This window comes from Buteo buteo, chromosome 5 (assembly GCF_964188355.1).
Source record: "Buteo buteo chromosome 5, bButBut1.hap1.1, whole genome shotgun sequence".
Taxonomy (NCBI): Eukaryota; Metazoa; Chordata; class Aves; order Accipitriformes; family Accipitridae; genus Buteo; species Buteo buteo.
The window spans coordinates 26,646,576-26,673,710 of NC_134175.1; the positions used below are offsets into that span (position 1 = coordinate 26,646,576).

At 41.4% G+C, this 27,135-nt stretch overlaps 1 protein-coding gene across 1 annotated transcript in view; it reads right to left on the bottom strand.

Annotated features, from left to right (window-relative positions):
- PPP1R1C (protein phosphatase 1 regulatory inhibitor subunit 1C) overlaps nucleotides 1–27,135 on the bottom strand; it is a 55,370-nt gene that overhangs the window by 12,152 nt on the left and 16,083 nt on the right. The window contains 2 exon segments of the mRNA XM_075029293.1: nucleotides 18,294–18,354; nucleotides 20,249–20,286. Of these exon segments, the coding sequence (XP_074885394.1) occupies nucleotides 18,294–18,354; nucleotides 20,249–20,286 (99 nt within the window).

Below are 27,135 nucleotides of genomic sequence, written 5' to 3' on the forward strand. Positions count from 1 at the left end.
ATGCACCAGAGACAGAGGTCAGCTGCGCTGTGGCTGAAGCGACTGCAGCTCCCCCTCACAGTAGCCAAAAGAGTAAACAGAGAGACTTTTGTCACCCCAGGCAACTTCTGCTAGTATGTAAACATCTCATTTTGCTGCTTCCTTCCTTCCCTTGCTAGCCCTCAGACTGCAGAAGTCAGCCGGTCTTCAGGGTTCAAACGAACAGCAGAAGCCCCTGCACCCAGCTCAGTGGCTGTTTCAGCCTGTAACAATCTCAGCCCCATGCTAATTACCCTTTGGAAGAAGCCAGAAAACATTTCTTAGCTGAGTCTGTAGAGGACGGCTCTGGGCCAAACACCTCAACGACAGCGTGAGCAGAAAAGCACGCAGAGATGACTTCCATGTTGGTGACGAAGCCGGACAGTAGTGCGAGGCTGTCCTCCTGCTCTGGCTGGGCAGCTGGAGGCTGCAACCAGGAGAGGATTAACGTTTCTCAGCTGACAGTTTTTCATCCCAATTTTTCATAGTTCAGAGACAGGCTTAGAGCTGTTGATAAGTGTGCTTGAATTCAACCAACGCAGGCATATCTTCAAAGGTGCTGTGCTTTGACGGGTCCTGGGAAGCTTGTTAGATGATCAGAATCCCTCCACAGAAAGCAGCTGCCTGGAAGCCACATTTTACTGGGCAATGTGTTTATTTGCTGGAATTGCTAAAACCTCACTTTTAACACCAGTACCACTCGCAGCCAGGCGGCTCTCTGTCTGAGAGTAGATCAAAATCACAGGACTGGCAGAATTGTTCCCCTATGTCAAAGGATTACAGTAATTCCATCAAATAAAGGGCCACGTTTTCAAACCTGAATCAGCTGCTCCATAATAGCAGAAGCCACTAGCTCTGCCACTGTCACAAAATAGGTATTAGAACTCACTGGCCTTTAAAGTTTACAAGTAGCATTTTCTAAGCATACCTTCTTTAAATTAAAACATCTTACATTTTCCCAGGCAACTTCTGCAATTCTTATAATTCACCACATGCTGCTCCAGGCTAGTTTATGTTTCCAGTTTGAGACACTCTGTAGGCTGACTACCTTAAAATAAGCCGTGAGGGAAAAAGCAGGAAATAGGTTTTACAGCTAGAAAATCACATCAGCCAAGACCTGGGAAAGCTGATGCTCAAGACAATATGAAATGATGGTCAATTTTTCAACTGCAGCATCTAAGTCCATTTAGAGGTAGAGACAAGACAAATATTAGTTATATAGACTGCTATGTACAAAATAAAATAATGTTATCATCCTACCCGCCATAAGTAAATGAAGGGAAAGGTTAAGGATAATTAGATAAATCTTAACTTTCATAATAAGTCTTAATTTCTGCATTCTAAAATATATGCCATCATTCAACATAAATTATGGACCAGGTGCAGAATTAGGTTGAAGGGTGTGCTTTATGCCAGAGATTCAATTATATAAAAATAATTGTCCTTTCCTAGCCTTAAGATCAATGAGCATTTACAAAAGTTATTCTCCTCTTGTCTGTAGGAACAAATGCTTTGTTCACAGCTACCATTCCTCTTGATGAGGATAAAAGAAAGAGCTCTGCTCCCAATATGTTAATATATTAAATGGTGATTTATATGTGAGAAAGGGAATTGAGTCTCATACCAATTTAATTTCCTCTAATCTGTTCCTGCTAATAGTGGCAACCAAGAACATTTTCTCTTTTTTTAATTTTTCCTTCCCTGGTTCTTAATGGGAAATCTCCGACCTGCTTTCCTGGCCACTTCTCTTACTTCAGCACAGTTATTCAAGACTTTATCTTTTCTAATACAAATCAGAAATGCATTCTTGTCCAAAACTGCTGTCAAGGCTGCACAAACCAGTCTTCAAAGCAAATGCATAAGCATTTCTAAAAGATTTTACTTCAGCAATTAATTCTTGGGGAAAGTGCTGTACTACAGAACCTGAACTGAAGGAGTCTTTGCTGTTTGGATGTTGGGTGGACTGAGACTTGCACCTAGTTGGGAGAGGAGGTAGTTACGGTGGCCATGATGTGGAAAAGTACACTGTAACAGAATAGTAGCATGGCTTTTTTTTCATGCCATATGTTTTAACTTCAAATTAAATTGCTTCCATTCAAATGGCAATTTCCATTAGGGTTTAAAAAATCTATTGGCCGGCAGAGATCTCTTTATGGTGGGGACAGATGAAGCAGTATGCTTCTGCTGAAAAACCTGCAATGAAGGTAGCATGTGGCACTGGCAGTGCCCCAGCTGCTGGGGAGGGCTGCGACAGCCAGTCCAGGGCAAGGCAAACCCACGGCACGCTACTCATCTGGCAGCACACGCGAGAGAAGCAAAGTGAAAAAGGAAACTGCTGCTTAACTGCAAACTTCTGAGCAGTAAGAACAAAGTGTAACATTTTTACCTAGGCTTTGTTTACAGTGCTTTGTTCCCAAATCAAAAGAAACATGTGATATAAACTCCAATTAGTAAAGCAAGGGAATGAAATCTTATACAGCAAAATGATCTTTCCATGTGTGGCAGAACCACTGATAACAGTAACAACCACTTTTTCACTCCCCAGCCCAGCTCCTCCACAAACTGGATTTTGTGGATAAGATGATTTTGTAGGTTCCCTTTAAAAAAAAATAATAAAACAAACAATGTCAAAAATAAATGTACATAAATAAAAGTAAATAGGTCCATTCCCTTTATGAAAACAAATACTTGCCTCACTATAATTTTGTGTGTGGTTGGGTCTCTGGATGGCAAAGAAGGTTGTTTTTTTAATTCCAGGGACATTTATAGATGTAGACTTTAATCATGTGAATAGGACCCTCATCCTGATCAGCTCTGCTTGTACTGCTCAGGCAAGCCTTTGCACTGCAATACAGCTGCAGTTCACAGCCCTTCAGGCAGTTAAGTTTTGCCGAGAAAGTTTCTCTGCAAAACTTAATTAACCTGTATAGGTAGTAATGTTTTACGTCCTAAATATATATAGGATTCTGTTAAGTATAAAAGGTAAGCTTTAAAAGTAGTGTATAAGGAATAAGGGGAACGTAGGTATTTCTGCATTATAGAATACCATGGCAGACTTGAGGAGACATGAGACATATAAGACTCTGTCCAGACTGAATGTACCAGGTATTTTAGAGCTGTGATTTAATTATCATACAGTGACCAGCAGTTAAATTTAGGTCCAGCCACAGGTCAGATGTAGACAGAACCTGGGATCAGATTTCACCAAGGCTAGAATATATAACTGGAAATGCTCATCCTTTGTTATATGGGTCCAGTGACACCACAATCTGACTGATTTTGGCCATGCTGCCTGGCAAAGGTTTTTGCTCAATGCAGAATTATTTGTTAAACATTGGGGAGGTTTTGTTTTGGTTTTAAGTACAAAATATGTGATTCTCCTCCTTGTTGCAATAATGATAAACCCTGTAAAAAGGTAACATAGTCAAAGCCATCCTTGCTTTACCTGTCCTTCCTAGGTCTTTATTTATTTCCCTTGTTTCTTGCTCACTGCTGTGGCAACATAAGAACTGTCCCTGTGGGATGTCCAAGGGCAACCTGGGTTTGTAGCTAAGCACAGATGGCCACCTACCTTTAGGTACTTTAATATTGAACGCACTTGCCTGTGATTCCTTATACGGTCAGCAGAGAAAGAGACTTCCAGGGCTTGATTCTTCACTTGGCAGCCTATAATAAGCCCAGGGTAACTCCATGCCTGACTTGGTTTAAGCAGGATGTATTCAGGCCAGAGCATTTATAAAAATGACAGTAGCAGACTTCAATAGCTGAATATTTGCACTTCCTTGGAGCCTTACAATTTTTTTTTTTTTTGCTTGTGATTAGAAAAAACCCTGAAATTCCAAAATTTCCTTTATGAGGAAAAAAAGGAAAAAACATTTCACCAAAACATTCAGTATTAGCAGTATCAAAACATTTAGTTTGGGCTAGTTTGCTAAACATAAAAATCTAGACATGCAATAGGAAAATTAATTTAATTTTTATAGAAGTTCAAAACACAAAAGAAATAAAATGTTTTGCATTCACAACCTTTCTGAAAAACTTACGAAACGTTTTCATTTCCACAACTTCATGAGCCTTTTCTGAGCAGCTGCATTTCAGTTTTCTTTAGGCATTCTTGTCTGACTTCAAGGTTAATGGTCAGCATTATCCAGCTGCTCCCTTTTTCCTGGACAACTCTGCTGTGGCTCTACTTTTTTGTATTTTGGCTGACATGGGGATTTTTCTGAGGTCGTGAAACCTAAACAGATGAGAAAAAACTTACTGCCACATCCTGAGGGGAGAGAATCCTTGACAGAGAAGGGGAGGCTGTAATACTGAGAAGCAGAACCCTGAGTACGTGATGGGGTGAATGAAGTCCTGCATGTAACGACTGAGCAGCTTTTGCTGTTTCACAGCTGCTTCTGGCCTGGCATGGTACCCTCAGCATTCTGTTCAGTTTATATTCTGGATCCATATTTTCTATTTTGTTACTCTATTTGTGGCTATTACTTCTTTCCGTGGTCTGGAGAAGTTACAGTGCAAAATTTGTTAATGGCAGATTTAAATCTCTTGCTGAATACTCTGTGCAGCCTGAGATTTCTAGGCTGCGGACAAAAAGCTTTCCAGTGAGTTGTACTTTTTAAAATGAAGACAGGAGCAAAATCTTTGCTGGTGAGCCAAAATTCCAAGGTGGTTTTTCTGCCATACTTCCATGTGCTGTGTGGCTTTCACTTTTAATTAATCCAGTCTGTTTGGTTTCTGTCAGAAATCTATAAGCTTCTCTGTTAATTTGCTGATGAATCCCCTACTGAGATATAATTACAATCTTCATTGTGATCCTTCTTATGATGACAAAGGAGTTAGGATTTTGGCATCAGCATAACCTGACATCGGTAATATTGTAAACATTGAAATGAACTCTTCTTTTAAGTATTTTATAAACACCTTCAAAATTACAAAAACATTGTAATGATTAAATGAGTGATTGATAGGTCAGTGTTTACATTAAATTATCCCCATCGCAGTAGCGTCATGGGTGGCATATGAATAGCAGGCAATTACCATTTTCTTCATATTACAGATACTGTAGCTGTAGTCCTTACATCCAAGCAGGAATCTGTCAGGAAGAATGAGCCTCTTCAGTTTTTACCACCTCAGTGCCTGTGAGCTGCTGATCATCTCAAGCAGCTGGGATCCATTTCAGAAGACTGAAACTGAAGATGGCTTGAATCCTTCCCCTCTCCCTCTGCAGCAGGCATTTCATGCTAACCAAAGCAAAGCCTAAGCGATGAGTTATGAATCAAGTCAGCTTCACTGCCTAGAAGCACCGGAGTAGTTCTGGAAGGTCAGAGCCAGTCCCTCTTCTGGTTTCATTAACACCCCCCTGGTGCTGGAGAGGTTTTTATCATGTTAAGAGCTGACTTGTTTGGGGCTTGCAGCCTACCCTAATCCTAAGTTTTGGTTCTGAGACATTTTCCTAAGACACGATATTGCCCAGAGAAACTAACATTTAGAGAGCGCTCTTACCAAAATAGGGAACGTACTGCCACAAAGTAAGATGTCATCCATTGGACCGAAAGGTGGAATACTGATATAGGCAGCTGTGGGATGAAGTTTTCACTGTGCTTGCCATTACTGTGCTATGAAAAGTTAACATTTCATAAATGGTAAGAAAAACAGCTATTGAATCACGGAATTTCTGAGGTTGGAAGGGACCTCCAGGGACTGTCTAGTCCAAACCCCTGCTCAACACAGTGTCAGCTGGAGCAGGTTGCCTAGGACTGTATGCAGTCAGATTTTGAGTATCTCCAGGGATGGAGACTCTTCAAGCTTTCTAGGCAACTTGTACCACTGTTTGACAACTGTCACAGAAAAAAAAAAAAAAAGTTTTTTCTTACATTTAAGGTGAATTTCCTGTATTTCAGCTTGTGCCAATTGACTCTTGTCCTCTCATTACATACAAGCTCCTCATTTTCTAGCACAGAGAAGTGTAGCCAAGGGAAGTGTGCCTATCATTACTGCTTCATAAGACATAACTGTATTTACACATAAAATTGCATCTCTAGTCTGGAAGGTAACTGTGTAGAAGAGGCAGTGTGGATTGCAGATAGATTTCCCTAATTTTCAATACTGTTCCTAGTGTTCAACATAGGCTTTTTCAAAGAATCCATGCTCCTAACTCCGAAATGCACGCTGGCCCCTGAGAACCCAAGTCTTGTAGGCTGCAGCTAAAAAACATACTAGAGTGCCAGGAGGCAGCTCTGGGCATTGACCTACTCTGGCTGCACTGACCAACCATTAGCCAGGTCCCCAGTTTGTCTGTGCCAGCTAGCTCTCGCCCAGAAAATGCCCAGCCTGGTTTAGGCACAGGTCAGAGATCATTTCAACTGGGTATTTTGGATGACCCCCATGATTTGGGAGCATAAAAGTGTCTGCAGCATGGATGTGAGCTGTGTGGAGCCAGCTGGCCTCAGGAGAGAAGCACGCTTTTGTGCAGGTGTAGCGGTGGGACCTTACACTGCTGAGCATTTTGCAACTTGACTGTCTACCTTGTTCTCCTAAAAAATACACTCTTAGGACAAGAAAAGCATGTCTTGTTCCTTTCTCTCATATAACAGGCTTGTAGGTTTTAAATATGACCTTGTGCCCAACTATGGCTCTTCAGCCTAACTGAAACACCCCACGTGGTCTCTCATCATTTCTACCTTCTTAACTTCCTGATCAAGTCTGAGACTATGCAAATATTTTCCTGTGCTGAAATCTTCTCAGACACACCAGGCTGCTCTGAAGGAGCAGGGATAGCTCAGCTCCCCGTAGGTTGGTACAGCTGCTTGTGGGGGCTGAGATTTGTTTTCGAAGCTGGGGAATAAACACCATGAGGTCCTGCAAGCACACAGCAACTGCCAGAGCCCCCAGGCTTACGTGGGGTCCTCACCAACCTGAAACCGAGGTGGGACACCAGCCTGGGCAGCGAGGTGGCCTTGTCCACCGGCCAGGCAGGCAGCCTGGCAGGGTGCTGGGGGCACAGGGGGCATGGGGAGCTTGGCCCCGGGGAGCTGGGCTGCCTCAGCAGCAACCAGGCAGGGAACCAGCAGCAAAGCAGGAGCAAAGCAGCAGGTGCAGTTTACCCAGCAGCCGGGGCTCCTGCCGGAAAGTCCATCCAGATGCAGGCTGATGCTTTTAACCCTTAAGAGCTGGGTGGTGATCTGTTAAGCCCCGCCGCTGCAGCCAGCAGGAAGGGGGAGAGGAAGTACCGCTGCTAGGGCTAGCCAGGGGCTGAGCTGGGCTCACTCACACCTGCCGGTCAGGGGACAAGTGGGAAGGGGGACTCTTCCCCCCCAGCATCTGGGAAAACAGATTGGTCTCCACAGACCCTTTCCCGCCCAACACTGAATCAGAAGCGTCTATCTAGTGGAGAGCGGTTCTCCAAAATGGCCCGACCGCAGAGACTTCAATGGGAGACAGAGAACAGCATCGCTTTGCTGCAAGGAACAATTTTCACAGAGTAAGCATACAAATCCCTTGAATCGGGGAGACAAAGCAAAACATAGCAATTTATGGTGTTTTGCGCAATAATACAGGTGGGTTTTCCCACCCCTAAAAGAAACACAAAATAATTTAGTACGTAATGCCTATGCACAACCAGGGTGCTTCTCTGTTACACAAATTCAGCAAAACCAAAGTCCTAGCTTAGACATCAGAAGGGGTCTGGGACAGTGTCTCTGCACTGATCTTTGGGGAGAGGAGAAAAGAGAAGATGAAAACAGTGAAAGGTTTATTTTGACGTCTTTCATCATATTTTAAATTTCAAATATTTTTATTTTAACTCATTAAGCTTATTGACAACTGAAACCCCACCAAATTCTTATATTTCAGTATTTTTGATTGCTGGCAAATTAAAAGCCAATGTTAAGAAATCAGTTATTCAACATAAAATGCAATCACTGTAAACTATTTGCATGACAGTAGGTACAACCAGTCTCACTTTGCAGTTGCCATGGGCAGCAAAACATCAGGGGCAAAATCTTCAGTGACTCTTTATTGTGTGAGTGACTTGAGCTTGTGAAAAACCTGCCTCTTCTGGTTTGCCTAAGGCATGAAAATACCCCAGAGCCAGCATCCAGTACAGCCAGAATGTAATTACACCAAGGAAGCACACTCTCTGGCACTCATATTCTCAGTCAGAGCCTGAAAACAAGAATTGCTCTCAATTTTTCTGGAAAGCACAAGCAAGAATATCAGTTTACTCAATTTCATTGTGAAAAATATAGACAAAGTACAGAAAAGGTAGACTCTTCTCTAAAGGTTTAGACACTTTCATATCAGTCATAGATTCTGTAATTCTTCTGATCTCACTAAGAGTGAGTTTGAAGAAAAGTCAGGCTCCAAAGACTCCAGGGATTTGAGGAAAACCTCTGGCACGCAGGCGAAATGTAGTAACATTACAGATTTTAGCTGGAAATTATAAATTGCAGTCAGACTTTAATATAATTCCACTCCTCTCTTCTGGCCATTTAGTAATTCACCGGAACCAGTGCTAAGGAACTACACCTACCCGTCACCAGGGGGAGCTTGCATGCCAAAAATCCCCTTGACTTTTTTTTTTAATAACTCAAGTTTTCTTGGGAATTGCAAGGAGACTGAGAGCTGAATTTACATAATTTCTCCTCATTCCTGAAAGAAAAGGAAAGGCCCGTGGCCTGCCTTTGCCTCTGGAGGGGATGGCTAGCCTGTGCCTACTCTGGTATTCTGGGATACAGCCGACCACTTGCTCTGCCACCCACCGTCATTCAGCCCTCTCTTCAGCGGTGTTTCACTGCCTCCGCTTGTCACTGCTCTCCATTTAACTGGCCTCACCTTTCTTGAGTCTAATGTCTCAAACTGGACACAGTCCCAGCTAAGGTGGGTAGATGTGCATGGGTTTCCTATGCCTTACCAGCTGCTCTCCAGGTACAGGCGCAACCCTGGTGTGTCCTGTGCCCCTGTCACCTGGAAAGATGCCACTGCAGGGTGTAGGTAGCCCACAAACCTGCACCATTTCCAGCGTTCACCAGACACACGTTTCCATATACTTCTTGCTGTGTGTGCAACATATGCAGTTAGGTACACCCTGAGCTGGGAGAATCACGGAAAACATTTTAGGTTTGTTTTTTGCTCCTGAGCAGTCATGAGATCCCACAATTCCTTTAAATGTATTCTTAAAAATAGTTACTCTTTTGATTGCTCAAACCCTGCTGCTGATCTTCTCTGGCTATAAAAGACCCATGCAATTACATTGGTTCACAGGTTGGGTGAGCGCTGAAAAACCTGAAAAATCCTCCCACTGTTTCAAGAAAAATTAGCAGCTACACCAGATGAGAGCTTTTTAAACAACATCCTTCTGGACCATGCCGCTCACAGGATAATGAATCCCTTTTCAGATCCATATGCTTGCTGCAGTATTTCCTGTGTTTTTCTGGTCACATTCACACACATAATTCATGCGAGTGTTCAGTCCTAGCTGTGGGCCTGAAAGGATGTGGTTGAAATCTTCAGGCTGCTCATGTTCTTGTCGCCATGCCAAAGCTCTGGTAGATGGTTTTGGGAACTCTGTGTTCCTGCTAAACTGGGCAATGTTGCATCCCAAGGGGTGAAGGAAGGGAGAAATTATGGAGGGGAGGAGAACCACATGGCCGCCTTTAGAAAATTTTTGCTTTTCAATATATTCAGACTAACAGGCATCCACTTCAAAAGGAAAAAAAAATCAAATTGTAAAAAAAACCCAGACAACATCCCCACCACAAGAAACCCAACACAGATGGTCCCTAAGAATCAGAATCAAGGTTTCTCTTAGCCTAACCACAGAAATAAGGACCACATTGTTCAGAGACAGAGATATCACAAAGCCAACATACTACTTGGACATTTACTTGGGTCAGAGTGAGACCTAATGGTAGGAAGAAAAATAACTAATGGTAAGCTACTGCCCCTGGAAGAGCAGCTTGGGGGTAGGAGCCCGTCTCAAGGAAATCGTTGCATTTTTCAAACCTCCCAGCCCTGATCCCAGGACAAGTGAGTGCAGGTGGTGGGAGCTCTGCTGACGGGCTGCGAGCCTGCACCTACTTACACATGCTCATAAGGACCAGCGCAGTTGATGGCGTCTTAGCTGTACGGTCGTGGGATGATTTTGCTCTATCAGGTGCTGCTCGATGTATGGTGGTGCCATTCATGTTCTACAAATTCACTATTAACCTTGGGCTTGCCTGTAGCTTGTCATGCTGTCTTTTGACAGCTTTGCCTTTTGGCGGTGGAGATTTTTATAAAAGAAATCTGGCTTTGTGGAGAAGAGACATTAAGAGACGTAGAGGAACTGGAGAAATACACAGCTAGATACAAATGCAGGGAAGGTTTTTCGTTTAAGGGTAAATTCAACGAGACATGAGCCCCCATAATATGGAGGCTTTTTAGAAAAATGCTACTTGGAGAGGTACCTCTATATTTATACAGTGTACCTATCTCTACCTCCAGGAGATGCCAATATAAATTGAGCAAGCCTCTCCACTGTCTCCCCACAAGCCAGAGCCGCCGGCAGTGCTGTAGGAGGAGCGCACTCTTCCCAGCGGGACTGGTTCGTGGCACAGAGCTGAGGAGGGGTGAGGACCTGACAAATACCCTTGCCCCCACTGTATGCACAATCCTGCGGCTCCCGCCCAGGAGCCTGGGAGATGTCAAACGCTGAACAGGAGCACCGACATGTAAGCTAGGTCTTCCTTCCATCATCTTGCTTGGGATCAAATTCAGGATTTTACATCCCTGAGATGAAACAAAGGGGTGATTATTATTTATTACAGTAGGAGTTGCTGGAGTCAGTGTCTGCCATGTGGCTTGTTGTTAACCTCCAGCCTAGAACATACAGCTAAAGCCAGGAAATAAAATTTAATGCCCTGCCAAATGACTGGCATCATAAGAGCCTTATGACTTCTCCTACAAAAACATTATCTTTTCTTCAAAAGCTGTTTCAATTCAGAGCACAACACTGCCAAAATCTTTGGAATTTCACTATAAATACATCTTGTGATATAAAGGAACCAGAACAACACATGTTGCTTTTCCTGGGCTTTCTACTTTACATTTTAAAATAAGTACTAAGTCTCCCACATTCTCTTTCTATAATATTTTATGTTGTTATCTCTTAAAAGGTTGACTTTTTAATGTCATCTGTTACTGCTTAGAAGCAATTAATAATACTATGATGTTTACACCGCTCTATATTTAGTGCAACAATGCTTAATAATACTATTTTCAAGTCATAAATGCTGTTTCACAGACATTTGTAAGATTACCCTTCCATCATAAAAATAAAGTCGTACCCTTAAAAAGAGGCCAGTTTAGCATTCATTGCATGAAGATTAGGAAGAGCTATCAGATATGTGGACTTCATGCTGAACCAAATGAAGTCAGTGGAAATACTCCCCAAGACTTCGGTCCATGTTGGATCAGGCCCTTGAACCACATGTGGTAATTTAGGGACTGATATTAGTGCTCGGCGCAATCTTTTCTTTTTCACATGCCAGGTAGTAGTGGCAGATGACAAGTTATAAAACAAACATCCCAGTTTTGCTGTAGAACAGATGTCAAGCTTAGTCTCCACTGAACACCTCAGTCTCTCTGAAGGTACTGTGGTATTTATTGCAGCCAAGGCCAGAGCCATTTTGAAGCAGAAGCTGCCAGCTGTGTGAAATGAAACGTATTCAAAGCTGCCAACAGTGAGAAATTAAATACAGACTATGGCAGAGTCTGCCAACTTTTTGGGCAGTAGCAGAACGGTGGCAGCCAACTGAACTTGAGATGGCAGCAATCTAATGTATCCCATTCACCAACTCAGTGATTCACTAATTAATTTACCTCCATTTTTTTTGAAATTGTAGCTACTGTCATCATACTACTGTACAAGTTTGAGGAAGGAGAGAGGAGGGTAGAGAGTGAGAAAAAGAGACCAAGCACTGGAAGATAGCATTTTGGAAAAGATAGCCAGGAAATTTGTTCAAGGACATACTACATTAAGTGGTGCGGTTGCATCGAGGTGCAGTCTAAGACGTGGGCAAGAACGGTATATAAATGAAGTGAAGAATTTGTTTTGAAACCAAAGCTGCATCTGTCTTTTGTGACCTGGTTAGGCAAAAGGAAAAAGTGTAGTGATACAAGGCTGCAGCATGAATTTCTTTTCCCAGCGCTTCAGGAGGTCTGGGCAGTTGTGGGACTTCCACCCATGAAACTAAATGCACCGATGGCACTTCGTCACATCACAACACATGAACAAACAAGAGCAGTGCACACAAATAATGAGGCAGAGCTTTGCCTTCTGTTACCCAGGAAACAACATATTGAGATAGATCTTCTCCCTAAAAGGAATGGATCGAGGAATGGGTGTCACCAGGCTAAAGAAAAGATGCTGCTCCAGAAGAACTGCAGCTCTGCTGAGGGATTAGAGGAGCACTTGGCCCCAACCTCAGGGATTGCTTCAGCTACTGGACGGTGCCTGCTTTTGTGGAGCAGTCCTAGCCATCCACCCAGTACTTATCACAGCCCATTAGCCCACTGGAAAAGCAAGAAGGTCTGAAATACACATTCAGGCCTGAGAGGATAGTTGAAAACCATCTCCTTCTCTGGCCTCATGGCTCATGTGTAGCACAATCACGTTAAAAAAAAAAAGGTTGTTCTTGGAGAGATTGGGAAAATGTAATACCCTGAGCCAAAGTGACTTACCCAGATAAGAAAAGTCTGACTGAGCACCAGATCAATCTGTGAATTTTCACAAACCTGGGCTTGGTGTTCAGAAAACTATGTGAGATCTGTTATATTGTGGCTAATATTAATTTCCTAAAAATGAAATTTTTAAGCCAGTGTATGAAGCAGAAGTCACATAAAGACACAGTATTTTTCTTTCTAGTATAATATGATGTTTCTTGTTCTCATGCTGATGTGCTTAGTTAATGCTAGAAGCTCTTCACAGAGTTTGCCATATATGAGGGCAGCCTGTAAAACAATACGAGTTTCTGTAGTGACTGCTTAAGACTTACAAACTTCATTCCTCTGCCATTTGAAGTAAATTTAGCCTGAGATTTTTGTTCCGTGACGATTCTCGTGGGCTCCAAACTCAGTGCTTATCACACTAACAATAATTCTTTATGTCTCCAGACTCTATCCATGTTCCTTGTTAACCTTCAGTCACAAAGTAATGAGATGCATCAGACACCATCAAGCTGGCCTAAGGGGTTACAAATTTGGATGAGGGCCACATACTGTACTAATTGCTTCTAATAAATTACATATTTCAGGAGGGACATCACGATTTTAATCATTTATTCTGCATGTTGTTTCCTTTGGAGAGAAGAACAAGCAGGCACTAAACAAGCTGAGCATCTGAAATTCATGGCAGAAGCTAGAAAGAGCTCATTTAATATCAACCATCATTGTAAATACTAGAATTATGCATGTATCAAATCCCTGAATCTGAACACTTTGGGAACAGCCAGTGAGTCCTGGCTGTTTTAATGAGTCAAACCAAAAGGATGTCTTTGAACGTTCCTTAGATTTATAACAACTCAGATTTAATCCCATTTCAAATGTTGTAGCTGGGGCCTAGCTCAAGAAAAAGTCTTTGTTTCTGTGCAAAGAAAAATACATTAAGAGGGGAATTTAAAGGATGTATTTCCCAAAAGGCTGAGAGGGAAAACAGTCAAATGTACCTTTCACCTCTGTGGGGAAAGACTTTAATTATGATTTGATGGCAGCTAGTTGCAAAGGTGGTCCAGTGAACACAGAAAGCTGCAAGAACTTTCTTTAAAGCCCGCTGAAATTAGCAGGATCTTGATGCTGATCTAAATAGCCTCCTGCAGGGTGAACTAGGCTGAGTGAAGGTTTCCTATTTCCCTGACCTCTAGCACACCCACACCAGTAGACTTACTGTTAATGAAACCTCAAATCCCTGAGGAATGTGCACTTCCTTCACATGGGAGAGACCTTGATGGTATTTAAATAGCTGCTAGTATTAATAGCAATAGCTGGTAGGTAATGTGGAGACTTGGGAGCTCTAGGGAGCAATGCAGGTTTGGGAACAGCTCAGGCTGTCTTCTGTTTGTCTTTGTAAAGCTTGCTTCCCGTCACTTCAGCCCGAGTTTCCTTTCAAGGATGAGCTGAGATACCAAACAAAATGGGACTATCTAGGTAAAAGGAAACCTGCTTCGGTACCGAGTATGCCTTGGGATGGAAACTTGCAGTGGTAGCTCTGAGACTCAAATGTGCTCTTTTGATTTTAATGGTAATGAGATGCCAAGGAAGCACCATTACCTGTGATAAATGCAATCTCCGTCTGCCTTGGCAGTCCAAGCTGCCTTCCACTTGGTTTCTCTCTACCTGGGAGGGTTATCGTCCCATTTTAGACTTCTCTGGTGAGTGTGAGGGGAACAGGGTTAGAATCCAGCAAGACTTCTAGGGTCTCCTCCAATCCATTGACCAGAATAATGAAGATGTCTGTAAAGATGCTATTTGTGGGTGGATGGATGGATGGATGGATGGATATTTGTGCTAAACCAGTCAGACATCTACTTTGATACAGAGGAAAAGGACCAAAGGACTCTTCTTGGTTTTGTCATACAGAACAAGGAGCAGATTAGTAAATAGGAGAAACAGGCTTTATGCAGTGAGAATTGACTGGGGAAGATTGCCCTATGTAAAACTGATGACTTTTGAAATTGAGAAACCTTCCTCTGGTTGGTTTTATGCTGTTTTTTATAGGGAGGTTCAAGCCAACCTCTGCACATGAAGAAGAAGAGCTTAAAACAAAAGAAAGTGATGGAGATTCAAGATTAGCATATTAGAGCATTGGAGGTTATAGAAGGCTAAGAGAATTTGAAGTTCAGACATAAAAGGCAAAGAGTAAGAGAAGAAAAAAGTGACACAAACACTGGAAGTAAAAGTGATGAATCCTCAGTTACGAGTGCTGCTATACCTAGAAAACTATGTGACAAGGGGCAAATTACAACATACTGAAAATACGATGGATTAATTTGGTGCAATCTTCAGATACCGACTTTTGCCAACATTGCATGCTACATAAGAGCGTGGAATTAACAAACACTAGTGTAGCAGGGTTAGAAAAATAAATATTTTTGAAAGCAAAATGGAAAACCTCTTTGACATCCATTAGGTTTGGTAATATAATACTAACAAGAACACTGCACTGAGCTGTTATCTGGTTCGCTGTCTGATTCAGTCTCCAGATTACCACTTAAATCAATAGCTCTCACATTGATTTTTCCAGCACACTGTATTCCAGTAAAAAGAACAATGCTCTGAGATGAGTCAGCTATTTGCTCTGTCTATAGGGACTCTGGTGCATTTTCAATTAGGAAAATAAGAGCAGGAGCCAAAGTACACACAAATATATACTAAGAACCTGCCTGTTGCACCATAACATGACACTGGCTCTGCAGGCGCACAGGTTTGCTACAGCTTGCTGCAGCAACTACAGACCCGCCTCGAGCTAAAGCAAGCCATTGTAAAGATGGAAGCAAAATATTTGGGGGCGATCTTAGACAGATAATAACATTGTCTTTCAGTTTAGGTGACTGCTATGGTGGAGGGGAAAAATATGCCCACATTTAACTAAGCAGCTGCTCTCCATATATTTACCGTGACAGTAAAACCTCATCAGTACTGCACCTTCATTTATTTCATATATTTTCACGTATTTACATATTCCATGTAACATGTACTATAGTCCTCGTACTGTAACTAGTCATCACTATTGTCTGATGTTGCTTCTGCTCCTTTTAACCATGTTAACAATTTCTTATTTTGTTTGTAATCACAACACACAAGTTCATTTCCTCTTGCTTTCTCTCTTGCTTAGCCATGAATTCATGAAACCAGCAACCTTTCTCTCACACAGTTTTGCAATGATTTCAAGGAACTTGCAAAAAGTGCAGCAAAAAATGTTTTCAGTTCAAAGAAGAAATAATAATCTCAAGAGCTACTTGGAGATTTGGAGTCAGGCTGAAGCATGACTCTCGCCACAGTTTCTCTTGACCACCTCTCTGCTGCAGGCACAGAGCAAAGCTCGTGCCACGGCCCTCGTCTCTCCCACAGCTCTCCGCACATGGCTGCTGTCTCGGCTTCCAGGCTCTACACCTACCTGCGAGCTTGGCTGATTTCTGGGAACTTTGAGTTAAGAGCAGCTAAAAACTACTCAAATGGCAGAGAAATTAACAAATGAAAATGTTTGTCCCTCTTTTCCACTACAAGTTCCATTTTTTGGAGATTTATTATCTCCATCTTTGAATGTAAGGTACTGGATTACAGGCTATCCCACCTTCCATTAATAACAGCCCCAGAGGATACAGAGCAGCCAAAGGAGGTGTAAAGGAGAGAGGTTCAGCATCCAGAATCTCATTCTTTACTGTATATTGAATACCAGCCATATTGTGAATATACTGAGAGAGAAACAGCCCACAGGAAATAAACATGTGCAAAGCTGTGGGAATAGTGTGCAATTATGAAGCTTGTTATTCTGAAAATACTGCTGAATATTGCTATCTTCAACTGCTATAAAACTAGAATAATTTAAATCATTACAAACCCTCTGTATTTCTCATTTATGCTTTCATAGCATTGTGTATTTCATATTGCTACATGTTTGCCTCCTAATCTCTTAGTCTGAACAAAATAATGTTCATGTTTTTGTAACAATGTAGAGGAAGGAATAATGAATTTTCTACTTTAAGTAACTTTTAAATAAAAAGGACAGTATTTATGGCAGTTCCAGTACCGTAAATCTAGAGCAATCCAGCGTGTGTACAGGAAGGGTTATCAACCTCCAGGTGTCCACCTCTGTACCTGGGAATACTGTGTAGTTTAGGGTGTTAAGGTATCGAGGAGGGGCATTTTGTGCTTTGCTTGTTCTGTTTACAACATATTTCAGGTTAGTTGTGATCTGTCTTGAATCACATACTTTCCTACTGTTCCCTGGGAATTAAGTTGATGTAGAAGCAAACTATGGCAGGTACTTCCCCAGGTCTCAGCAGGGTATTAAAGGTAACGCTGGGTAGGCTGCAGTCCTTGAGAGGAGACACAAGGACCTGTTTTACAGAGCATTTTGTTTGCACAGTATTTAGTTTAGGCTTGTACAGCAAAATAATACAGCATTGAGATCACTAGGTATCATTGCTACCCATGCAAAGCTTCTTCCTTCCACAAATTATTACAATTGACTGTAATAAGATTATTTATAATATCCAGTACACAATCTTTAGCCCATTTTGACATACAGATAGTAAGTCTTGTGTGGCTCCTGAGTGATGTTTTAACTGTTGCTAAGGTACTAGAGAACTGAAGCTACAGAATGAGATACACAGAACTGGCTGATATGGTAAATTACCTAGCAGCAGCAGCAGCAGCAGTATTTCACATAGTATATCAGATATCCTACCTTTTTTTTGTCAGGTAATAAATTGTGTTAAGCAGAAGGAATGGAAATTGAGGATATTCATTATCTATCAGGAGACACCTGGCAGGATAGCCTTTGGTCTGCAGGCTGAAAATAATCCTGCACTGACAAGTGTCAGTCGTAAGTGCTGGTGAATCACTACAGATCTTGCTTCACTGCAAGCACCATCAAGTCAAACTCTGTTCAGAGGCATTTGAGAAACAAGGCTTAAATGTAGCTGTTCTGATCCCAGCTAATATTCCCACTGCTTTTACGTTCATTCCTGAAAGGCACGTAAGCCCTTTAAACTTTTACTAAGATTTCTCATTTCTCCTTATCTTCACAAGAAAGGCTTCACACTTCCTGTGACCAGACACCCAGCCCACAATTTTGGCTATTCTCCTTTTCACAGCTGCTTGGCAAGGGAGGCAGAGTATATGGGAGTGGTTGAAATAAGAAACGCAGAGCGGTACGGGACCAGCACTGATAAAACTTAGGTATTCAAGGAGTTCTCTTCGAAGTTTGGCATTGAATCATCGGTTATATCAAGCTAATAAAAGTATCAGGACTTAAAAAAAAAAAAAAAAAAAATTGCCACTGCTGGAAGATTCTGTGGTAAGAATAAATAGTTGACGGGTATTAGCAGATAGTCAACGCCAGATAGTTCAGCATGTGGAGCCAGCGATGGCTAAGCCCGAACCTCGCACCGCTGTGCTGCTCGTGGGCAGAGAGCCATTGCTGAGGCCCCAGCGTTCCCTCTGGAAGAGAAGACGCAGCCCCCGGCGCGAGGGGCGCGCGCCCTGCCGGGGCAGAGCCAGTACCTGCACAGTACCTTTGAGGGCAGGCGGGGTGAAGACGCTCTGCTTCCTCTGCTTGGGAGAGGCACTCTGGGACTGGGGAGGGACAAAACACAGAGAGAGGCAGTAAGAGACGGGCACGGGGAGAGGTTGCTGGTCGCGGCAGCTCCGGGTCTTGCCCCACAGCTGCTTCCAGAGGGTGCACCCAGCGATCCGAGAAGTTTCTAAGAAAATGATAAGTATTAATCTGATGCCAGCTCCCGGGCTTTTATGAACACAGGGAAAACTAAGATTAGATAGACAAAATACGTGTTTAACGGACAACCTTTATGGCTCCCAGGCAAAAGAGACCCAATACTACTGAAAAGAACCCTTGGCTCTAAAAAAGTATTGTTAAGCATAAAATTAAGACAGCCTGTGCTTTTAACAGTCTATGTAAATGATTCTCATAAGGCAAATAAAGGTTTACATCTATTAAAATAGTTGCAAGTTTTACATTAACCAATATTCCAATTAATTACAGTGTAATGAAGACTGACATGTATAGGTAAGGTACTACTGAAACTATTAAGATATCATTTTTTACATAAATAAATGGAAGATTCCCCCCCCCCCCCCGGATTTCAATGTGTTGTATTACTCCTAAAATAAATAATTTCAGCAACCCACTACTGAGCCTTTAACTGGGCCTCATTTAAGTCATATATTTAGACACGGTTAAATTTTTATGGCCACAAAATCACATCTACGGACAAAAAATAAATTATTCCAAAATAACGGTAGTAAAATTACACAGAGAGTAATAGTAGTATAATTATACCAATGTATATTTAGCAAAAACTAACTGGAATATATTCGAGTGCTAAAGCAGAGCAACTTTTGTAAAATGAAAGTGGTTAAATTAGTGTCCATATCATACCAACTTGGAATTTGTTCATATACAAAGGATAATAAAACTACATAAGGTCACACACATAGCTAGCTTTTGAAGACATAAGCACCCTATCACATTCCTAAGAAAAAAGTTAAAAAACAGCTGTGCATAGGCAAGCTTTATTTTTTCTCATCTAATCAATTTCTAGTTTTATTTGGTCATAACAATGTTGATTTTTCCCAAATATTTGGAAAAAATACCTTTTCCCTGAGTACTTTGACTGGTATACAGTCTGTGAATTTTCGTCAGATCTATTTCTTCAAGGAACATTTGAGACAGCTCTTAAGAAAACCACTTTCACACAAGTATGGCCAATCCTATTACCTTACCTTACCTTATCACAATGGATGGAATGATAACATTTATAAATTAAAGGTTGTCTTCTTTTGAAAGAGAAAGCTATTTATAAACACTGTGGGATAGGTTGTTGATCCTCGCCCCAGTAAATCTTTATAAGTCTGTATTTGAGTCCAAATTTGAACCAATCAATACCTCCTACTGCTATTTAAAGCACTGCCTGCTGCTCTGAGCAATGGGTGAAGGAGAAAGAGATCAGGGAATTGCGGGAGCTAGGCAAGGGGAGGTTAGAAAATGAGATCGGAGGAGCCGCCTTAACTCTTGTGCAAACAACATCAATGCGCTGCCTGCTGTGGGCTTGGCAAATGACGGGAAGAGGAGAGAGGAGTTTGCAATGCTTTTGTAGACCAGCAGTGACCTGCAGACCCAAAGCGACGCTGGACGAGGTGACCTGGCAGGGTCACCTTGGGCCGGGTTTGCTATTATTTGCCAGGGCATGGCAGCAAGGCAGAGGGGAAACTTGCCTTTCTCACTTCCCTGCTACAGGGAGAAGGAAGAACCGGCAGAGCTGAGACACAACGTAGTTTACACAGCCTTGGTTTGAAAGCGGTTGCTCTTAAAAGGCTGCATTACTGAAGATAGCGTGATAATATAAATAAATATATTAACCAGGATGAATCAGTGAATTTCAAAGGGTTTTTACCAACAGACCTATTCTGATGATAAATATGTTTTTAAAAAAAAAAAGATTTCACTTACCTCTGCCTGTGAGATATTTGTTCTCTTCTCATCTTTTTCTAGAGGAAGAAAAGATACAGAAAGAGAAAAGTTAGTACAGAAGCGCTCCATGGTGCCAACCCTTGCGACTTTGCCCTGAACCCTACAGTACTATTGTAAATAAGAAATTACCCTTCTAATTTACAGCTTTTCTTTCTCTTTTGTGTGTCTCAGAAAACCAGAGGCCCTGATTAGCATTTAGACATAAGCACTACGGTTAAAGCAGTTAACTCCCATTTTTTGTCTGTGAATTAACAGCAAGCGATGGAGTGCCTTTAGCAGCAGGTCCTTTGGCCAGGCTTGCAGCAGGGCTCTGTGCTCAGCGGTGACCATCAGGATATGTGGCTGTTTTGCCCAGGGACTGCTCTTTCTTCTATGGTCAGAAAAGGCTTTGTTGCCAAATGGTGTGCAGCAAACTCATGAAGGGCTCTACTAGACTCAAATAATAATAAGAACCTCACCTCGGCTAAGTTGTTAATATAACAACACTGGTACTGTAGAGCACCTAAGAGTAATATGTAAAATTAGCAAACTAAAGCTTAACAAAGACTAATCTTTCATCTTAAAAGTTTCACGACATTACTGGACTGAATTTTTTCCTGGAACTGCTTACTTTTGTTGCTTTAATTTGTTTTGGACTATAGGCATGGCAGAAATGGTCAATACTAGAGATTTCTAATGAAAAAAAAGCATCTTTGAGAACCTGTCTGAACAAGTAAGTAAAATTGTATGAAGCAGAGGCGGGTCAAGGATCTTCCTAAGCATTGCACTTAACCAGTTTTTGCGTGAGATTAAATTATTTTTCTACTGTTGTCTTGATGTGATTAATGGCCAGAAAGTGTCTGTCTTCTGATGATGATTTCCCAAATATTTGACAAAGATCATGTAGGATCTTTGGTGCACAGTAGTTTGGAGCTCTAAAATAAAATGCCAGTAAAAACAGACATCAATCTATCACTGTACCAACGCCCCTTCTAAAATCTTCCACTTGCAGATATCACTGTGCAATTTCTGCTGAGGAGTGGCAGATCTGTAAATGTATGTCTGAGGGAAGAATTAGGTCCGGGCAATATCACTTTATATCTAACTCATTCTCTAGATATTGGCTGTTTGTGGTGTGCTGTGTGTGAGAGGAAGAGCCAGTCCAGGCAGATGGATTGCATTTTCTATCGTATTCTTTACTGTTGTATCTGTGCATCTTGCAAACATTAATTGACTTACTGGATTTTTTCAATGTATATATTTCCCATTACCTTTGTATGAAAGACATTCAAACAACTCATATTTGAGGTTAAAAAATGTAGTTGAAAACAGTGCTGATGATTACTAAAGCATGGTCCCACAGATACAGAATTAGACAGGACAATCAGGAGGCCAGTTCCTGCCATTGACATTTGTATGAACTTTGGTAAGGTGACTAATCTCTTCCTTGACTTCCCTACCTTTAAATAAGTATAGCAGTGCCTAGTTAAGTATAGCAATGTCTATTTGTCTTTGTAAAGCACTTTGGGGTGTGGAGTTAAGCTGGCTAAATGGGTGATTATTTAAGTGCTTGTAATTTTTTCTTATTAGCTGTATATCAAACAGACATGTACTTCAATAATTCAACATTGGATTTTTTTTAGTTCAGGATCCTGGATTTAGTTTGGAGGCTGAAATTTGAATAAATCAGGAATTTTCAGCAGAGAACAATGAAAAGTAAGCTATATCCCATTGCTTCCTGAAACTCTAAACTTGCCCAAGTTAAAAATATGTTTTGTAAACCCAGGCTGAAGCTTGCATGAGGAATAAAAACTGCAACCAGCAGATTTGTTGGGTCCCAGGTCTTGTTCCTAAGGATGTGCACAACTCTAACCCTTTGGGCTTGCACATTTAGTGTTCTTAGTAGGGTAACATTAAACCTACCAGAACTGGAATGTTTCCTGCCTTTCCTTTTACCCAGCAGCACTTATATGGCAGGCAACTTTGGAACAAGAACTGGTCCTGTATGGAGTTAGAGAAATCATTCATATCCACAGGGCAAATTGTGCCAATGAATAGCATCAGACAAGGTGGAAATTTAAAAATTACTCACAAAATTACATAAACAAACAGTTTTTCAAATCCAGTAAACAGAGATGAGAAATTAACCTAAAGGAGCAAAAGAGACAAACCTGAGGACATAAAGTGTTTCAAGTCAGTTGTGAGATGAAGGGAAAGGTAGAGCTGCTTGGAGATGCAGTTTGGTCACTGGTACATTTTGGCATGCATTTGTTTTTGAGGACAGAAAGACCATTGCATGCTTATTTTTGACAGGCATTTTGATGGATAAGACACAATGGAGAGTATAAATTTTTAAGGAGAGGTGACAAGGAATGGGAACGAGGGAAGCTGAGATCCCCGAGTGCCATAGACTGAGGCAGAGAGTAGAAAATATACAAAACCTCTTTCTGTAGAGGATGAGGAAAAGATGAAAGGCAAGTGGGACATGGAAGGAAAATGTAAGTGCTTGTGTGCAGCTGAGGTAGCAATGAGAGACAGGGACAGTGCGGTTGTAGCAGAAGTAAAAGGGGGAATTTAGTGGTGGCAGAGCAGACCTGGAGTGCAGTGTGGGCTGGAGTTCAGTCAAGAGCTCTCTGCTGGGGGAAATACATAGAGCCATATTGGTCTAAGTGAAGGATTACATTAATAGTTGTGTGAACAGTCTTCCTTGGACAAATAGTATTTTTCTAGTGTAACTTATAATGCCTTGAAAGCAGTCTAAATAAATTAATGAAAGCATGTTCTTATAACAGTCTTACTAAGAAAGTGTCCTTATGAGAGTCAATGCATGTACGAATCAATGCCCTCACTACAACAGGTCAGTTCTGGCATCAAGAGATTCCACACAGAAAATCTCTGTGACAAGAAGATTTATGATAAGAATGGAATTTACAAGGTAAAAAAGAACATTATCATTTAGCTACTGCAAATCAGATATACCCTCCTACAGAAGTCAAACAAGCCATACGTTTCCCACCCTTAAATCCCTCTCAAATCCATTGACAATTATAAGCTAAATTTCTTTACTGAACTCTTTGACCATAAATTCCTTTTGAGAGGGGTCAGGAAATAATCGGAAACTAAATCACAAATATCAGACTGTGATATCACTTGATTCACAGGAGAGAATAAAATCCCTGGTTACTCAACATCCTTCAGTTCCCATTGACTACTGTGCAGTCAGGACTTTGCTCACAAAAGAAGCCTAGTTATACAGAATGAGAAATTTCCTTATCATGTTTATTACTAGGCAAATATATCATGGAGAATTCAAGTGGTTGGCTATTGCTCTCTTATATGAAACAAAACCCAAGCTCTCAGTAGATAACTTCTCCCTAGAGATTTGGTCTCTTTTGGGGGCCAGGAGGGAAGGAGACTTTTTAATGATGCTCCATTTTCTTCCCTGACAGACCATAACATCGCTTACAGAACACAATACAGATGTATTGTACTCCAAATCTGAACATATGGCATTTTTCCAGTTTAACTTATTCTTGGCTGCTCTAATTAGCTAACAGGAATCTAATTACTCAAGTCATTTCTTCACAGGTTTTGTGTTTTTGTTTTAAAGTGGTATAATAGAAGTCACATGAAGAACTGAGAACAGGTTTGTATATACCCACGTTACTGGAAAGCTGAGGTATGTAAAAATAAGATTGGAACTTTGTTTAGAGGTTTTTTTACACCAGTGCTAAGGAAAAAGCAGTTGAGGACTTTCCCCTGTGTTGGGTGGATCATTTCCAAGGCTAGTGTCACCCTTACCTCATGTAGACTGGACTAGCACCTGGCAAATAAACAGGATTTCAGGCTTTAATTAGTGTCCTCAGGAAGAAAAATGGTCATGTTCATCAATGAAAGGTTCAGTCTAAAGGATATTGCCATCAGTCCAGATATGTACACAGACTTTCTGAAATGAAACCTTAGTTCTTCAAGGAGAGACACTTCTGAAAGTCCATCTACCTGCACAGAGCCCCTTTCAGCATTAGAGCTCTAAGCTTTAGTCTTTACCCAGGGCAAAATCTCACCCACTTGCAGGGAAACCTGCAAGATTTGGCCCACCTATATTGCTGAAATACAGAGAAAGAAACACCAAGTGATTTGTCTCCCAAACGCTCTTGTTAGCAGAGCTCTTTTGAATGTTTATTAGCAGATCCACCCAGCCAAGCTAATATAATAAGCTGAGCTACCCCAAAGGTGTCATTATATGAGGTCAGAAAAGAAATGAGTGGAAGGAGGCTGGTTATAGCCAGGATGACAACTGCTTGATGTTGCTGATCACTTTTTCTGTGAAACTCCACTGTTGTGCAGAGCATGACCATGCTGGGAGAAGCCTTGTGGTCATTTTAGAGTAAGATCAAAATTCATCTGCCTCTCTTCTCCCACTGGATAATGCTAATGCACTTGGAGCAGCTATGCAGGGCAAGAGGTGACCTATTTTAAAAGACTTGGCCTCTGATATCACCCATGGGCTCTGCAGTGGAGTCATCCGGCAAAGGCTTATCTCATCCAGCTAAGTACCCTGCTTTCTTTCCCATTGGCAAGAGCAAATAAAAGCCTTTTCTGTAGGGTTTCAGTCAGGCACTGGAGCAACAGAACAGGTCAGAGAGGCCGGCTTTTACACAAAAGAAACTCAGCAAGAGGTTGGTATAATTGTTGGAGAAACCTTCTTGTAGAGAGTTTGGAATTTTCCTTGGGAAAGGAAAGCTGAGAAGTTTCAGATGAAAGTCACAGGGCGCTGATAGGGCTTTGGATTTGGTTAGTTTTTGTCACAGTGTCTAAATTTTCTCTTAAAAATAATAAACACGATACTCTTTAATTGCTCAGATATTAGAAATAGCCCATGAGCCGCATGCCTGTAACAGGTTTTAGTTAAAGAATGATTTAAACAAGAATGGTTTGAATCTGAAAGAAATGAGCATGAAGAGAGACTTTAAGGACACAATGTCACTGTCAGTCTGGAGCCTTCTTGTAATCCTGCCCCTACCCTTGTATAAACTGTGCCTCTGGAGAGAGCAAAGTAGATAAACAGAAGCACGGATCCAGCCTTTCACATACAAAATTTAGTGCAGGACACCCCAAGCTAGAGACAAATCAGATAATAATGATGCTATGCAGTACTTCAGTCAGTTTCATTTCATTATTTTTGATGAAATGTCTCCATGGCCAAACAGTACTATGTCCATGAGCAAAGCTTTCTCTCTCAAAAAATGTGAAAGAAATGAACCTATTGCTGACTTCTGATCAATGTGCTTGATGATGACATACAGTTGGAAAAGGAAAGTCATTTTCCTGGCTCTGGCTCCACGTAGTCATCTCCTGTGATGAAGAGGAGGGTGGCTCTCTCCTCCTGTTGCAGGGCTGGGGGATGCTTGTGTGCTTGGGCAGCGGGCAGCAGAGCTCTGCTCCCAGCCTTGCTGTGTGCTAATGGTGCAACAAGGCAGATCACCAGTTTCAAATCCTTACATTAAAATGGCACAGACGCACACAATTCTAGGAACTAAGAAAAGAAATGGATAATTTCCCAAATAAGTCTTCATTCTGCTGCCACTTAGTGGCAGGCAAACCTGAAATTTTCTGAAAATTTGGTTTCAGTCATTTTGCATTTTGATTTCTTCATCAGTAAAATAAGGATCTTTTTAAATTTACCAGCTTGCCTCACTGGTGTTTGACCGCCACTATTTGTATTTGCCATTGGCATTTATAAAACAAGCTCATTGTAATCTGATTTAGAAATTGACTGGCGTAATATTATTTTGTTTTTCTGCTATCAAAACTACTTTTGCTTCCCCCCAGAAGACAAAGTAAGATCAAAAAATACTTAATGCTTTGCTTTTGCTAGAGCTCTAACTACACATTGCCACATGAGCTAGCATCTCATCACTTTTACTAAACCACTGAGGTAAGAAAAGGAAAAAAACTCTAGAAAGACAAACATAAAAAATGCTTATATAGTTAATAGTTTGACTTTTGCTTGCTGGTTTTTATTTGCCTGCATCTATCAGTGAAAACTTGACTACGGGTATAGATGTAATTACATTTAATTACAAAAAAATATTCTGGTAAGCCCTCCTGGCGTGAGTATATGCTTCTGAAAATCTTCATATTGCAAAAGCACTTCGTTAAACTCCAGTATCCCAGCTGCTGTGGCAAATGTAGCTGGAGGGTCTGCTCCCCTCCTCAGTCAAGTGCTGACAAGAGAGTGCATACATTGCGGTTCTGCTGCATCTCACACACTAATCAGCATCTGAATTACTGCCTGGCCCTTTAGGGAACACTAATAACATGATTTGTATAGGAAATATTAATAAAAACTTAGGGGAGAGAAGAATTTGCTATATACACAAATACTTGCATGCTTATTCTATCAGGTGTTTGCAGTTAAGGTATGTAGCGTGGGAAAGGTCCCACGTTACCCTGACAGCACCATCACCGAGAGACATCTCATCACTCTGGCTCAGAGATCATAGGGTAGCTTCTCCCAACTAGCTCCGGACTGGAACCAGCCCTTTGTAGTTCACTAAAATGCCGCAGGCTGGATGAACCAGCTGTTTGGACATTTAAAATTTTGTTTCCAGGTAAATTAGCCCATTTATATTTACATAGCTCTGTATTTCCCGCCTTCAATATTCAAGTAGCCATTACTAGTACTGAGTGTAGGGGCAGCAATCTCCTTTGTTAGACCAAATCCTTCCTCATGGTGCTCAAAGTCGACTTCTAAAGGAAAAGAACGATTATCTTTTTCCTCCCAACACACACAACAGCATCTGATCCAAGCAGCATCTATATTTCTGAACATCATACAGACTGTATTGAAGGACCCACTTTCAACTGCACAGCCATAAGAATAT